General features: G+C 43.9%; 1 protein-coding gene across 1 annotated transcript in view; it reads right to left on the bottom strand.

The window, feature by feature from the left end:
* ITGA9 (integrin subunit alpha 9) overlaps positions 1-14,891 on the bottom strand; it is a 297,444-nt gene that overhangs the window by 246,126 nt on the left and 36,427 nt on the right. Inside the window, exon 5 of the mRNA XM_060247617.1 lies at positions 6,101-6,168. Within this exon, the coding sequence (XP_060103600.1) occupies positions 6,101-6,168 (68 nt within the window). The remainder of the gene's footprint in view (positions 1-6,100; positions 6,169-14,891) is intronic.

Genomic DNA, 14,891 nt, shown 5'->3' with positions numbered 1-14,891 from the left:
CTCTTCCCTGCTAAGGGCTGGGTCTGGGGTCTGGGATTTGCTGAATAGCCCTCAGAGACAGAGGGACGTAGTATGTGGCTGCATTTAAAAAGGGCAACAAGAAGAGTGGAGGTGGTTATAAAAGGGAGGTAAATGCTGCTTCCTACATCTCCTCTCAGAATGCAAGAAAGAATAGGCATTATTTCTGTGAGCTAAAGTCACCTGAAGTCTGGCCTTGGGAGTATCTGAAGACCCAGTCTGCTCCCACATGAAGCTACCTACCCATGCTTCACTTCAGACCTTTCTTTTGGTTCCTCTGCCACATGCGGCATAGTGGGTCGTGCTCACAGATAACAGCCAGCATTAGACCTCCTGAATACTCTTTCTGCCACAGGCTTGACACATTTGGTCCCAGCCTTAAGACAACAGTCAAAGATTATGTTATTTCTTCATAACCTTTGGATTAATTTGCTTTACTCTAATCTCCTCTGCCATTTTGTTTTCTGTTTTATTTTACTGGAGCTTTGGGGGGGGGGGGTTGTTTTGTTTTTAGTGCTGGACTTTGCACTTATCTATTACATTTACTTTTTTCACTGATGTGTTTTTGAAGGGACTGTTAGCTGCTCTGAATTAAGTCTGTTACTAAAGAAAATGGGACAGAAATAAAAGGTTAATAAAATAAGTTCCCACCTACCCACAGTGGTCCCTCAAAAGAAAGAATTAGAAAGGGCTGAGTACATATACACTAGGTGCCTGCCTGTTTGACCCAGAACTCATTTATCTACATTTCCTGCTCATACTGAAATGGCTGAACTCTAGGGCTGGAGTACTCAAAGTTCAAAGCCATCTTTTGAGCAAAGAGCAGGCACAGGGAATTCGGAGCATGGGAAAAAAAACAGCGTCAATATTGCCAAGGAGTCAGGAAACAGCTGCTGCCGACAAAGGCTCCTATGATCAAAAACATTATCACAAGCATTGCCACTCAGACAAGATTAACCTGGAACGAGCCCACTGAATCTTTTTTAGCTCATTGTGGTACAAGTGTTACTTACATGAACCAGGGCAATTAAGCACTTTGAACCAAACATAACAATGCCTTCAAAAGTAATCTTTCAGACTTTCACCTAAGGCAGGACTAGACATTACACAACACCCAATAGACAATTCCAATAGACACAGTAAGTGACAACAGATGCAGTTCTCTACTGTCTTTTAGCCTTGAGGAGAATGTCAGGTGGCCAGTTAACATCAGTGGTGGTACCCAGGGAACCAGTACTATCAATGGCCAGAAGACCCAGCAATAATAAAAATATATCCTTGTGGTCATTTTCTACTCTGGAAGTTCTTTTCCTCCCTCTCCCTGCTTTCTCACCACCTCGGTGGTTTGGAACATTCATAACATAAGAGAACATAAGAGAAGCCATGTTGGATCAGGCCAATGGCCCATGCAGTCCAACACTCTGTCACACAGTGGCCAAAAAACCCAGGTGCCATTAGGAGGTCCATCAATGGGGCCAGGACACTAGAAGTCCTCATGCTGTTGCCCCTCCCAAGAGCATCTCTTGTCCCAGAGAGTTCCAACAATACGCTGTGGCTACTAGCCACTGATGGACCTCTGCTCCATATGTTTATCCAATCCCCTCTTGAACCTGGCTATGCCTGTAGCCAAGGCAGCGAATTCCACATGTTAATCACCCTTTGGGTAAAGAAGTACTTCCTTTTATCCATTCTAACCTGACCGCTCAGCAATTTAATTGAGTGTCCATGAGTTCTTGTACTGTGAGAAAGAGAGAAACGGAGAAAAGTAGTTCTTTCTCTACCTTCTCTATCCCGTGCATAATCTTGTAAACCTGTCACCCCTCAGTCAACGTTTCTTCAAGCTAAAGAGCCCCAAGCGTTTTAACCTTTCTTCATGGGCAAAGTGTTCCAACCCTTTAATCATTCCCTTCCAAATAAGCCCAATGCTATCTCTGACATGTTGCCCAGGGGAATACTCATCCATCCTGGCCTCCTATGATCATAAAGGGTCCCCACCTATGCTGCCTATCTCACTTGGCACCAAGCAAGGAGGCTGAAGGAAGGACTTCCAGGGAGGACGCCTAGAACAGAAGGGTAACATTGGGACAAGCCCTCATTTGGGGCATGGTCAAAGAGGCAGGTGGCTGGATGTCCCCTTGCCAGAAAATGATGAGGGGCTATGTGTGTTGTACTGCTTCCACAGTACCCTGAATTTTTTTTTAAAAAAAAAATGAATTATTAAGTCGATAATCAGGCATGCAAAAAGAGATATTTTTTTTAGGAGCAGATTGCTAAAAGCATCAAGACAAACAATAAGCATTGTTTTAAAACTATCTGGAACAGGAAACCAGCCAGAGAAGCAGTGGTGCCTTCGAATGACAAAGGAATAAAGAGATTGCTAAAGAACGATGGAGAGAGGGCATAGAAGCTGAACGGCTTTTTTGCGTCTGTGTTCACTGTGAAAAGTGTGGAACATGTACCCATGCCATAGCCCTTATTTTTAGAAAGGGAGTCTGAAGAAGTGAGCCAAATTGAGGCAACCAGAGATGACGTTCTAGACCAGCAATGTCAAACATGCAGTTCGGGGCCGAATCAGGCCCCCGGAAGGCTCCTATCAGGCCCCTGAGCAACTGACTGTCATCTGCTCCCTATATCTTGTTTCCTTCTGCATAACAGCTTGCTTTGCAAGGCATGCTCAATTGCACAGGAGCTACAGAGCAAAACCTCTATTTTCTCCATTGGTTGAGGCTCCTCCCTTGGAGAGGAAGGGAGGAAGAATAGCTTGCTTTGCCAGGCTGTCTCAATTGCACAGCAGAGCTACTGAGCCAAGCCTCTCTTCCTTCTATTGGCTAAGGCTCCCCCCATCCCCTGAGGAAGGAAGGAAGGAAGGAAGGAAGGAAGGAAGGAAGGAAGGAAGGAAGGAAGGAAGGAAGGAAGGAAGGAAGGAAGGAAGGAAGGAAGGAAGGAAGGAAGGAAGGAAGGAAGGAAGGAAGGAGCCAGAGCTTCCTTTGCCCAGTTCCCTGGTTCCCATTGAAGAAATACAAAGAAAGCATCTTTAGGACCAATGAGTGCTAACATTTTAAGCTTGTTTCAAGTGTTTTTTAAAAATATATTTGTGTTTGTCTGTGTTCTTTATAAAATTTATATCTCTGCTAAAAAAAAAGGTAAAGGTAATCCCCCGTGCAAGCACCAGTTGTTTTCGACTCTGGGGTGACGTTGCTTTCACAACGTTTTCACGGCAGACTTTTTACAAAGTGGTTTGCCATTGCTTTCCCCAGTCATCTACACTTTCCCCCCAGCAAGCTGGGTCCTCATTTTACCAACCTCAGAAGAATGGAAGACTGAGTCAACCTTGAGGCGGCTACCTGAACCAGCTTTCGCAGGGATCAAACTCAGGTCATGAGCAGAGGGCTTCGATTGCAGTACTGCAGCTATACCACTCTGCGCCATGGGGCTCTTATCTCTGCTACGTAATCTTAAATTGGTATACACATGGCCCAGCCCAACCTGGCCCAGCCCAACAAGGTCTCATGTCAGATCCAGCCCTCATAACAAATGAGTTCGACACCTCTGTTCTAGACCTACTGGGGAAAATAAAAACCAATAAGCCTCCAGTTCCTAATGGTATACATCTGAGATGTCTTAAGGAACTCAAATGTAAGACAGTTTAACACATATATGTAACCTAGCACTAAATTCAGCCACTGTACCAGAAGACTGGAGAGTAGCAAACATTACACCAGTGTAGTGATGGCCACAGGAATAAGCTGTTTTAAAGGGGGATTAGATAGATTCATGGAGGATAAGGCTATTAATGGCTACTAGCCATGGTACCTCCACATTCAGAGGCACTAATCCTTTGAATACCAGAGCCAGAAGGCAACAACAGGGGAAGGCCCTGGCCTCTATGCCTGTTGTGGGCCATCCAGAGGAACTGGATGGTCACTGTGTGAGACAGGATGCTGGATAAGATGGGCAATTGATCTGGTTCAACAGGACTCTTCTTATGTTCTTTACATGAACGAAGAAAGTTTTCCTGAGTGAGTGCTCCAGAAACCATCAGGAAACATAGGGGCTGTATGTATCCATATACTGATTTGAGATTACTGATCCAAACTTTTATCACTTTGTCCTATTATTTGTCACCATGGCACAGAGTGTTAAAGCTGAAGTACTGCAGTCCTAAACTCTGCTCACGACCTGAGTTTGATCCCTGATGGAAGCTGGGTTTTCAGGTAGCCTACTCAAGGTTGACCCAGCCTTCCATCTTTCTGAGGTCGGTAAAATGAGTACCCAGCTTGCTGGGGGGAAAGTATAGATGACTGGGGAAGGCAATGGCAAACCACCCCATAAAAAGTCTGCTGTGAAAACATTGTGAAAGCAATGTCACCCCAAAGTCGTAAACAACTGGTGCTTGCACAGGGGACCTTTCCTATTATTATTACTACACATAATGTTACAAATTGTTGTATGATTGTTTCTCCTTTTGTTGGCATATAAGCTGATTTGTGCTGCTATTTTTGTTTAACTGTTATGCCAATAAAGGTTTTTGGAACTGGATTAAAAATCTAAAACAGTAGGGTTGACATGAGAGAGAGAGTCCAAATAAGAGTGGACTGTCTAAAAGCCACTGCAATTTTGTACATTTTAAGGTAAAGTTCTCCACACTTTCAGCTAAGCATTAAATCTCAGACTTTGGCAGAGGGGGATATGAGGTGGAGAGAGGGAACATCACAATTGCTGTGACATCACTTCCAGGGGATCATCTGAAAACCCTGTTTCACACAGAAACGATGCTCCATGAATTCTGCCAAGCTCTGTGGTAAGGATCACAGAGACTCGGGAAATCCCAAGAGGATCACATGAAGGGTTGCAAAGTCATTACCCCCTCCATTTTTTCTTCTGCTGCTTCAATGCTCAGGCACAAGAGATTTCTTTTTTGTGGAGGGCGGGATTTTGGGGGGGTGCGGCTTGCAGCACAAGATGCCGTTACCTGTACTCAGAGACTGACTACACATTACAATTTTCTCACGTCCTCTCCAGGTACATCTGGGACCCTGCTGCTCAAACATGTGCTAATAAATTTATTGCATTAATTTCTACCACTCCACTTTTCTCCCTATGGCTTGCATTTTTCTCAAAATAACCTTCTGAGGTAAGTTAGGCATGACTGGCCCAAGGTGAGCTTCCATAGCAATGTAGGGATTCAAACTGGGTCTACGTCACCAGATCCTAGTTCGACACTCTAACTGCTACACTGAGCTGGAGTTCTGAGCCTGGAATTTGCAGCACTCGTCTGATCAACAGCACCACAGGTGGACTTGGAGAGGATGCAAGGAAAATGACACAAGAGTTTGACCATGCTGAAAAATCGGGTATTGTATTTGTTTCCTGGGTCAAGTGGACTTACCACTCTCCTACCACAGCAGCTACTTAAGGGCCTGGAATGCAGAGCCAGAAGGACAAAGTAAGTAGGGGAAGATTCCAAGACATGGCTGATACCGGCTTAACTCAGAGTTCCTTCTACTGCTCCCCTCCTCCAAATGAGAAAACCAAAATGTTCTCCATGTGTGGGAGCTTCTTGCGTTTATTTAGATTTTGCTTCTGAGTTTTGTTTTGCTTGTGAGGTCAGCATTTCAAAATCCAGTGTTCTCCAGTCTATTCTCTTCCTCTCTTCCCCACTCAAATTTATTCTTTAGTTTCAATTTTTAAAGTGAAAGGAGAGATTTATTGATGAAATCTGTTGCATTTCACAAATGTTATGTGCCGATTTGCAGCATAATGATGGTATCGAAGTCGAGGGATCTGTATACAGAAAGCCGGGGGGGGGGGGGGGGGGTTGAGCAGGAACACAGTTCCGGCTGGCTTGGCGTCAGGGGTGTGGCCTAATATGCAAATGTGTTCCTGCTGAGCTTTTTCTACAAAAAAAGCCTTGTGTAAAGCAATGGTGACATCAGGTGACATGGCCTAATATGCAAATGAGCTCCTGCCGGCTTTTTTTCTACAAAAAAGCCCTGCAGAAAGCAAAAGGCTAAAAGCATTGCCCTCTTGCACTCACAGCTGGAAACTCTGTGGCAAAAGGAACCAAAGGCATGTTACTCACCTCTGTGAAGAAACCTGCGATGCCAGCCTGACACGACCCATGCTCTTCCCCATATTTCTTCTTATATTCTAAGCAGGGTGAGAAGGAAAGAGTGAGAGGAAACACAGTCACATCCAGTCTTTGCCAGAACCGTGTGGTTCACAGTTGCACAACTTCATTTCATTCTGCATGAGATGTGAGATGCCAAGTTGCAGGAGGCCTCCAGCAAAACCCAAGCAAAGCAATCTCTGGAATTCAGGAACCTCAGAAATCCAGGCTCCATTGCCACAAGCATTATCAAAACCGAACTGAGGAAGAATAGCAGCAATGTAATACACAGACACAATTCCCCATTGGCTAAATCAGACAGAAAATTAGGCTGTATAGAACGGGAGGACAGTAAAAGAGCAGAGAATTTAAAAAGCTGAATGAGTGCTGCAACCCTTTAAAAAAACTAAACTTCCAATCATATATTGATAGGTTGCTCTCCAAATCCTCTTCCGACAAAATAAAGCTGTACACTTACCTGTACCTGCTCACAATCATCCCTCTACTAATCCTCCCCATCAGTCTCCCTTTCATACCACAGAAATTTAGACTGTAGTTGGGGCAAAAGCCTATTACCTTGTTCTGCTTATGTTAACTTTGCAAAGCGTCATGTATGTGGATACAGCTCTATGATTAACAGCAGCAGCAGACTACAGGCTGCAATGACGTCAACACAGGCACAGGGAATTCCTGGGGGATCATATCAACAAAGGCAGGGTACTCTAGCCAGACAATTCCAGACGGAGGACATTATTTCCACTCCCACGTTCAAAACCACTTGGACTGGGTTTTGCAACTCTCACTGGCTACTCTGAACCTTTCAGTATGGACCTCATGTTGCCCATTCCTCCACCTGTAAGCAAAGCCATACCAGTCTTGCCTACAATTATTTGTTTTTCATTTATTTAGTTAAATTTTTTTTATTCTGTCATTCCTTCAAGGAACTCAGGGCAATGTACATGGATTTTCCCTTCTCCAGTTTATCCTCACAACAACTCTGGGAAGTAAGTCAGTCTGAGAGAGAATGAATGATCCAAGGTTACCCAGTAAGTTTTGTGGCAAAGAGAGCTTTTTTTGAGCAGGAACACAGAGGAATGCTTGGCCAGGCTCTGGCTCAAAAAAGGTCTCTGGCAGAGGGAAGGCACTAGGCAGCCACACACTCCCAGATCACATGCTCCATCCCCTCTGCCCCCTCCAGCCTCCAACAGGCTTGCAAAGAGAGCAAGAAATGTGGAGCTGCCCATGGGCACTCCCTCCTGGGAGAAGCTGGGCCTGCCACTGCCTGCTTCACCACACATGGCTGTCTCCCTCTGGCTGGGGGGGGGAGGCAAAAAGGGGACCAATTTCCCACTATCCTTACCTCACTCTCATTCTCCTCTTCTCGCTCTGCCTCTTTCGTACAACAAACAAGATCCTCTAAAAACCAGTTTGTTTGCCGTGTGAAAAAGGCAAAGCTAGTTGCAGCCCCGGGGCAGATAGTGTAAAATCCGATGGAAGCCCCATGGAGAAGAGGAACATGAGAGCGGCATAAGGATAGTGGGAAATCAGTCAGGGTCTTTCATTGGGCTGTGTGAAAACACACATTCATGAAATGCAGCTGATGGCACTGTACTGTTGTGTGTCAATACATGGAAAGTAGCCTACTGAATGATGATGTCACTTCTGGTGATATCAGGAGGTGTGGTCTAATATTCAAATGAGTTCCTGCTGGGCTTTTTCTACAAAAAAAGCCCTGGTGGCAGGTGGAGATGGAACACAGTTTTCCCCCATCATAGTCCACCAGTCCAACCATGACACTTATACTGACTCACACCCCGATAATGGAGAGATGTAGTATAGTACAAGACTCACAATTTATCCAAAGATGCAGGATTTTTTGGAGAAATTAGTAGATTACAACATTTTTGGAACCATTTTTTGGTAAGGCACAATGCTTTTACATTACTACCTTATTATGTCACACTTATTTGCCTTGGAAAGAAATGAAGAAGCCTGTGGTATATTCACAATGCAAATTTGAACCAAATTTCAAACCTGCCGAAATATCATTATGACAGACCATTAAATTTCAGGAATTGTAGTTTTGTGAAGGAACTGGCAAATAATCTCAAAGAAATTTTTACCATTCACAAATCTATGGTAACACAGAAAAAAAAAATCACAGTCAAATCAGTATGAAGCCAGTTTAAATTCAGAGTGTAAATGTGCTTCAGGCTCCGATCCAGTTCAGAGTTTTACTGCTGTATGCTTTGCCTGAGTAGCTTATGAACTTCACATACAAGTCTCTGGCAAAGAAAGCACTGTTTCATTGCAAAACATTCCCACTTCCTGCTTCTTGCAACATGCTCCTAAGGATAACTGGGATTTCAGGGAAACACAATGTGCTCCAGTTTCTGAAAACACCCACCAAGTAGCATGGTAACACTGAAAACAGCCAACAACCTACCCAGTGCTCAGTTACATGGAATGTTCATGGGATTACTTTGGACATTGTCTCTCTGGAACCCAATGTATTCTTCATAGTTTGACAGACCACAAGAACTTAATAATTCCTAGTCTCACCACAGAAACTCTCGGTTTTTAAAAAAAGAAAAAAACCCTAGTAACTGGACGGCAGTTATTTCCACTTTAAACAAATACAACAATGTCTTGGATAAAATCCTGCATCCACTATAAATTAAATGGAAAAAAATCCTCATTTCACTGAAGTCAGACTTTCTTACAAAAGGTCTACAAAACTGGCAATGGGTATGAATCGTGCTGTGGGTAGAAAATAACCTGCAGTTACATGAAATTTTTATGTTGGTGTATCTAAGCAAGTCAATAATCAATGTCTTGATGGACTGCCAATGGGGAGAATAAGGGAATAAAATTCTTACTGCTATGTATTGATATTCTGCCAACTGACTAAAACAACAGTTAAAAGATGGGTACCTACCAAGTACAGGCTTTTTTGGGGGGGGGGGGGGGGTTACTTTATAAAAATGTCTGGGAAGCCCATCCCTAGAACTGCTGACAATTATAGCTGAACTATGCAGATCACCACAGAAGAACCCTAGAACTGCCCATAATTGGGAGAGATCCAAATGAAAGGTACCTGCAGGGAGTCATATGGAAGAGTTACCTGAGGGCTCCCATATTCAACAGGGATGCGGAGTCTAGAAAAGGTCATGGGAAGTCCAAAAATCAAGCAAACCAAGGAACTCTGAAGGGAGACAGCTAGGGAAGAACATACCAACCTTTAGGAGCAAAGTCAAGTTATATTAGAGGAGAAATAGACAATGCTTTGGATGCAGCTAGGGATTTTGCTGCATTTTGGATCCCTTTGGAAAAAACCCAGAGCGCTAAAGTAAACTGATGCTCATACCTCTGTCCCTAATTGTGGTCAAGAAAAATGAATCTAGAGGGCTGGATAAGTCCAGTAAAGCATCCACGATACTGAAGAGGCAGTAGAGCTATCCTGAATTCCCAAGCCTCCATTGAGACCTGAGAATAGGTCACTATGAATATCTATGCTTCAGAGGCCTGAAATAATTTAAACCTTAGCTTTAAAATAGAATTCTAAATCCAGTTTAAAAAATTCCATGTAATCACATACTTCTTTCCTTTGCTAATGTATTCCTATGGGTCACTGTAGTCTTTTACTGTCTTTCAACAGACTACTTAATCTGGTTCAGTCAAAGCTATGAAGACTCGTGCCTTCCTTACTAGTCTACCACTTGCCTACTGATGTGATAACGAAGACCTTGTTTCCACCAATCACAGTTACCTTTCCTGAGGTGACAGAAACTAGTGGATTACATAAGCATGGGAAAGCCAAACAGAGAAAAACCAATTAAATAAAACAAACTAGATCAGAGAGTAATGATTTCTTAAATGTCTTTAAGTGCTGAACAAAAATATAGAATTAAAGAACATACAACTAAAATAACTCTATCCACCAATCTACACACCAGGTTCTTGGGCTGGAAAAAGGCTTTCAAACTGAATGGAGTGGCAGGATGCCACTAGGCTTACCACTTGCCCACTGGAAACAGGCAGTCTCCTACCTTCAGTCCTCTGCCCTTTATAAATTTGAGGAAAGGGAGGAAAATCTCCCTTAGACTCTACGATCTTTACCATAGAGACTGAAGAAAATCCTAGAGCATTATCCAGAAGCAATACCATTTTATTCTGAAACTCTGCCCTCTTCAGCAGCACCCCCAAAATCTCTCATTTGTTGCCATAGGGCTGAGAATCCTAGGTACCATCCACACAGTCCCTTAATGAAGTTCACTAAGGGTGATTACAGACCAGCACTTTGGGCTGACTCAGAGACACCTCGGAAATTGCCCCCCAAAATCCCTCCAGATGGCAACATGTGCCACCCATCTTCATCCCGTACTCACCCCCATCCTCTAGGCTCCTGAGAGCAGCTCAAAAAGCTACCAACTTCCAAAGTGGTAGCAAATATTTGAGCCAACTGCCAGTTGCCTCCTCACCATCTGGATGGGGAAGGGCGCAAGCGAGGTGACTTGGCTGTGTGTCCACGCCAAGCCACCCCAAGCCACTTCCGCCTTCTTTTTCTTGAAGAAACCATTCAGAGCGCTGGAGGGCATGACCGCTTGACCCTTTGGGGTGGGGGAAGAGGAATCCAGCTTCTGAGGCACCTCCCCATCTGGAGGCACCCAGCTGCCTAGCCGATGGGATGGGGTTGCCTCACTGGGGTGCATGTGGAGGCTTTCAGATGGCTCTTTTCGAGCAGGCCCGATTTGAGATGCCTCCACTCCACCCCAAACTGCCCGTCTGTCAGCAGCCTAACAAACACAATTAAATGCATGCAACACACTGTACTCAATGTGACATTTGTCTGGTAAACTTTCTTGATAATAAGTAATAAAGAAGCAACAAAGAAAACATCTGCATAAAAAAAAACATTCTAGGAGAACAGGAAATGCAGTGCCTCATGGATCATCTCCCCACCCTTACTGTCCCATTTTGGATTAGCCAACAGAACTTTAGAATGTATTGCCTTCTATTAATCCTGTGCTTCCTGTCCACCTTATTAAAGCCCTCTCCAAAGTCATTCTGAGAAACCAGCAGATGGAAAAACAGCAGCATTTTGAGCACTGTAGAAGTTCAGTGGTCCTACAATAATAAAAAAAACCCAAATCATTGGGCAATTATGAAATTACATTGCCGGGGGGGGGAATAAACTTGGGCCTCCAGCATGTTTTAACAAAGCCAAGTGACAGACTTTAAAATATATGAGCTTTGTAAGAGCAGACAGAATAGTTTTAGTAAACAATCTCAGGCATGGTGGGGGGGGGGGGAATAAAGAATGCAGTATTCTGTCCCAGGCGTCTGGTTTTGGGGGTTTTTTTAGAAGTTTAGAGAAATCCAGTCATTTACAGAGACGTTTTGGATGGGGTGCCTGTGTATTTGGATGGGGTGTAACTGTGTAAATGGCTATAATGCACTTGAAATTCTCAGACTCATCTCTCTCTTTTTTTTCAACTCTGTGCCAACAAAGATGTCCCGCAGCATCTCTGAGCCAACACAGACAGCAATAAGAAGTGGTGACTTCAGAAGCACAAATTAATCACATTTGGAATGTGGGATACACTGGGAATGTAATGCCTCTTGTCTTATCAGTAACATTTCTTTTTCCTTCTTGCTTCTTGTGAATATAATTTTTTAGGAATCTTGCGTGAAGAGCAGCCAGCAGGGTGTGCCAGTTAGAGTGCCTGACTAGGATTTGGGAGAACCAGATTCAAATTCCCACTAGTCATGGAGGCTCACATGGTTCTTGTGAGGAAAAAAATGGGGAAGGGAGAACTATGTACATTGCACAGAGCTCCTTGGAGGAAAGGTAGGATAAAAACAAAAATTAAACCAATAAAAAGCAGCCACGGCAAACAAACCAAGAGTACTCCCGCTGTTTGACTCTGCCTTCCTCAGCCTTGGCCGCCATCTTGCTATACTACAGGAAGAGACCCTAGAGTTCAAACTAGAATTTCCAGACTCTAGATGGGGCCTGGAGATTTCCTGGTTTTACAACTGATTTCCAGGTGGCAGAGATCACCTCTTTGAAGGGTGGACTCTATGGCATTTTACCATGCTGAGGCCCCTCCCCAAACCCCGCCCTCTCCCAGATCCACCCTCAGTCTCCAGGTATTTTCCAACACAGACCTGGCAACCCTAGTTCAAATGCCTGCATGATCCAGGGACCTTCCTTAATACCCAGACACATGTGATAATGGATCCCACTCTTGTTGCTATACAGCCAATCTCAGAACAACTATTTATGAATAAATTACTTGGATCTTGTTTTGCACTGGCCCTTTTCTAACATCCCTCCCCCCACACACACACACACTGCATTTAAAATCTGGCATAGTTATACACTTCAAGCATCTATGGATGTGAGCTCTTTCTCACAAAAGCTTGTATTCAAACACATTTTGTGCTACATAACTCCTGCATAACAGCAGACTAAAATAGCAACCCCCCTCTAGAACACAGCCCATGAAATTCATACAAACGTGTCATTTGAAGACTTTCATACTATAGCAAATAGTACATATAACCTGACTACTTCAATTCCAAGAAGTACATGCAAGCAGCAAACCGCTGTTTTGTCAGTAATTTCCTCCCTGCGCAACCATCTATCCCACCCTTGATTTCCATCCTGTTCATTCTGCACTTCATTATTTCTTTCTGGAGGGTGCATTAAAGAGGATTATTATAGGAAGGGAGGATCCCGGTCAATTTAAATCATGGCTTCTTCTGAGTGATGGAGCGCAGCCATTTCTTTTAAAAGAAGACAGAGTTCATTAACTTCATTTGAAGCAGAAAGTTACAGAGTTCAGCCGACACAAAAACTCGGTCACCCCATGCAACAGTGCTATGTGGCAAGTCACAGATGTGCCACTAGACAGCCTTCCATTTTCATTCCAGTTTGCAGCAGAATGAACTGCACACTGTGATCAGTCAAAACTGCCAGTTTTCCACTGGTTCCTTTCTAGATCTTGGATCTACGTTCTGCTATTTTTGTAACAACTCTTGGCTAGTGTCTTGACCAGGATGGGGAGGGGAGGAGACTATTCTTTTGTTTACTACTTGTACATCAAATCTGCACGAAATATACAAGCAAATCGCCTGATCCAGGAGCTGCCCTGCCCATGTGCAATAAGAACAAAGACTGTATAATATCCTTAGGTAGGTATGTTGGCCTGAAGCTACAGAACAAAGTTTGATTCTGGTGGCGCCTTTCAGACCAACAAAGTTTTCTTCTGGGTATAATAAGCTTTTGTGTGCACACACGCTTCTTCAAACTTCGTATGATATCCGTGACACTTCTTAGCCCCTCAAGGCTGAGCTGGCCAACGAGCAATACAGCATTCAGAGGGGGAGGATTTTTATGGGTTCCTTTCATTTTATTGCAGATAAGCTGGAGTCCCAGACCCAAATATGGAACCAATGCCAGACAATTCTCCCCCAAATAGCTGTTAAGTCTGCAAGCGCTTTATTAAAGGATCCAAAGTACAAACAGTTGCAGTCTCTTGACACATGTCATTGTTGTTTTCCAAAACTGCTTTGCACTTTTAAAAAAGTCTTTAGGCACATGGGAAGGGTTAAGCAAACTCTCTGTCAACAGCTGCAAAATCCTATTTAACTCAATATTTTACTAGTTCTGTTCTGAGCTCTCTCTCTCTCTCTCTCTCTCTCTCTCTCTCCCACTGTCTTGAATGCATTCTGGTTAGCATCATCAGGAAGAAAAAAGACACCTTATCTAAGCCCCATCTAAACTTTATCCAACATATGTCATTCCCCCTCATAATGAATCCACCTTTTCACGTGAGTTGTAGCCTTGAACAGATCCATAATCATTTAAAAAGAGCTAATAAAGACAATGATTGCTATTTTTTCCCAATGTCTCTAGCAAGACAAGCTGTCATTGGAGCTGGTCACGACAGATTGGGCAGGACTGCCAACCTCCAGGCAGCACCTGTCACAACCTCCAGGCAGCACCTCCCACTATCACAAGTGACCTACAGATGACCAAGATCAGCTTCTCCAGAGAAAATGGTTACTTTGGAGTGTAGGCCCTATGCTCTGCTGACGTCCCACCCACCCCCCAACCTCCAGGTATTTCCCAACCCAGAGCTGGCAATCCTAAAATTGCCCCATCTCAGTCTCACAGCTTTTCAGTGGAAAAGAAGGTAGACAGAGACTGATTTCACACTAAGTTTGTTCCGGGGTAGAGAGCCCTTTTGCTACCGAGGCTTTGCTCCATTTTCGCACAAGTTGCCCTGGAGCTGCGATTTGGCACGCCGGTATTCCACAGAAAGTAGAAACCGCTTGTCAGCATATCCTGCTTGCCAACTCATAGCTCCAGGGCAACTTGTGTGAAAATCGAGCGAAGCCCCGGTAGCAAAAGGGCTCTCCACCCCGGAACAGGCGTAGTGTGAAATCGGTCCTTGTCTTCTTTAAGAAAAAAAGAAACATGCAAAATGTCATCCAGAATAGTCCTCCAATTGCAAAAGCCCAGACAGCAATCCATCCTCCCATCTTAATTGAAGAGTCTCACATCTTGAAATGTTACTTGTATTGGAATAGAAAAAGATGCCAATGTTTGGAACCAATTTATAACAAAATTTGGCATACAGTTAGATCCTGCTTTATGACAAAACGAAATTAGAGCCAAGAGGGTCTTCCTGGAATGTCGGACAGCCAAGTTTGCATCCCCAAGCAACCACAAAACACACTGTGTGGCCTTGGG

This window comes from Heteronotia binoei, chromosome 10, assembly GCF_032191835.1.
Source record: "Heteronotia binoei isolate CCM8104 ecotype False Entrance Well chromosome 10, APGP_CSIRO_Hbin_v1, whole genome shotgun sequence".
Classification (NCBI taxonomy): domain Eukaryota; kingdom Metazoa; phylum Chordata; class Lepidosauria; order Squamata; family Gekkonidae; genus Heteronotia; species Heteronotia binoei.
The sequence above is the reverse complement of the archived record's forward strand: the minus strand, read 5'-3'. Positions and strand labels throughout refer to the sequence as shown.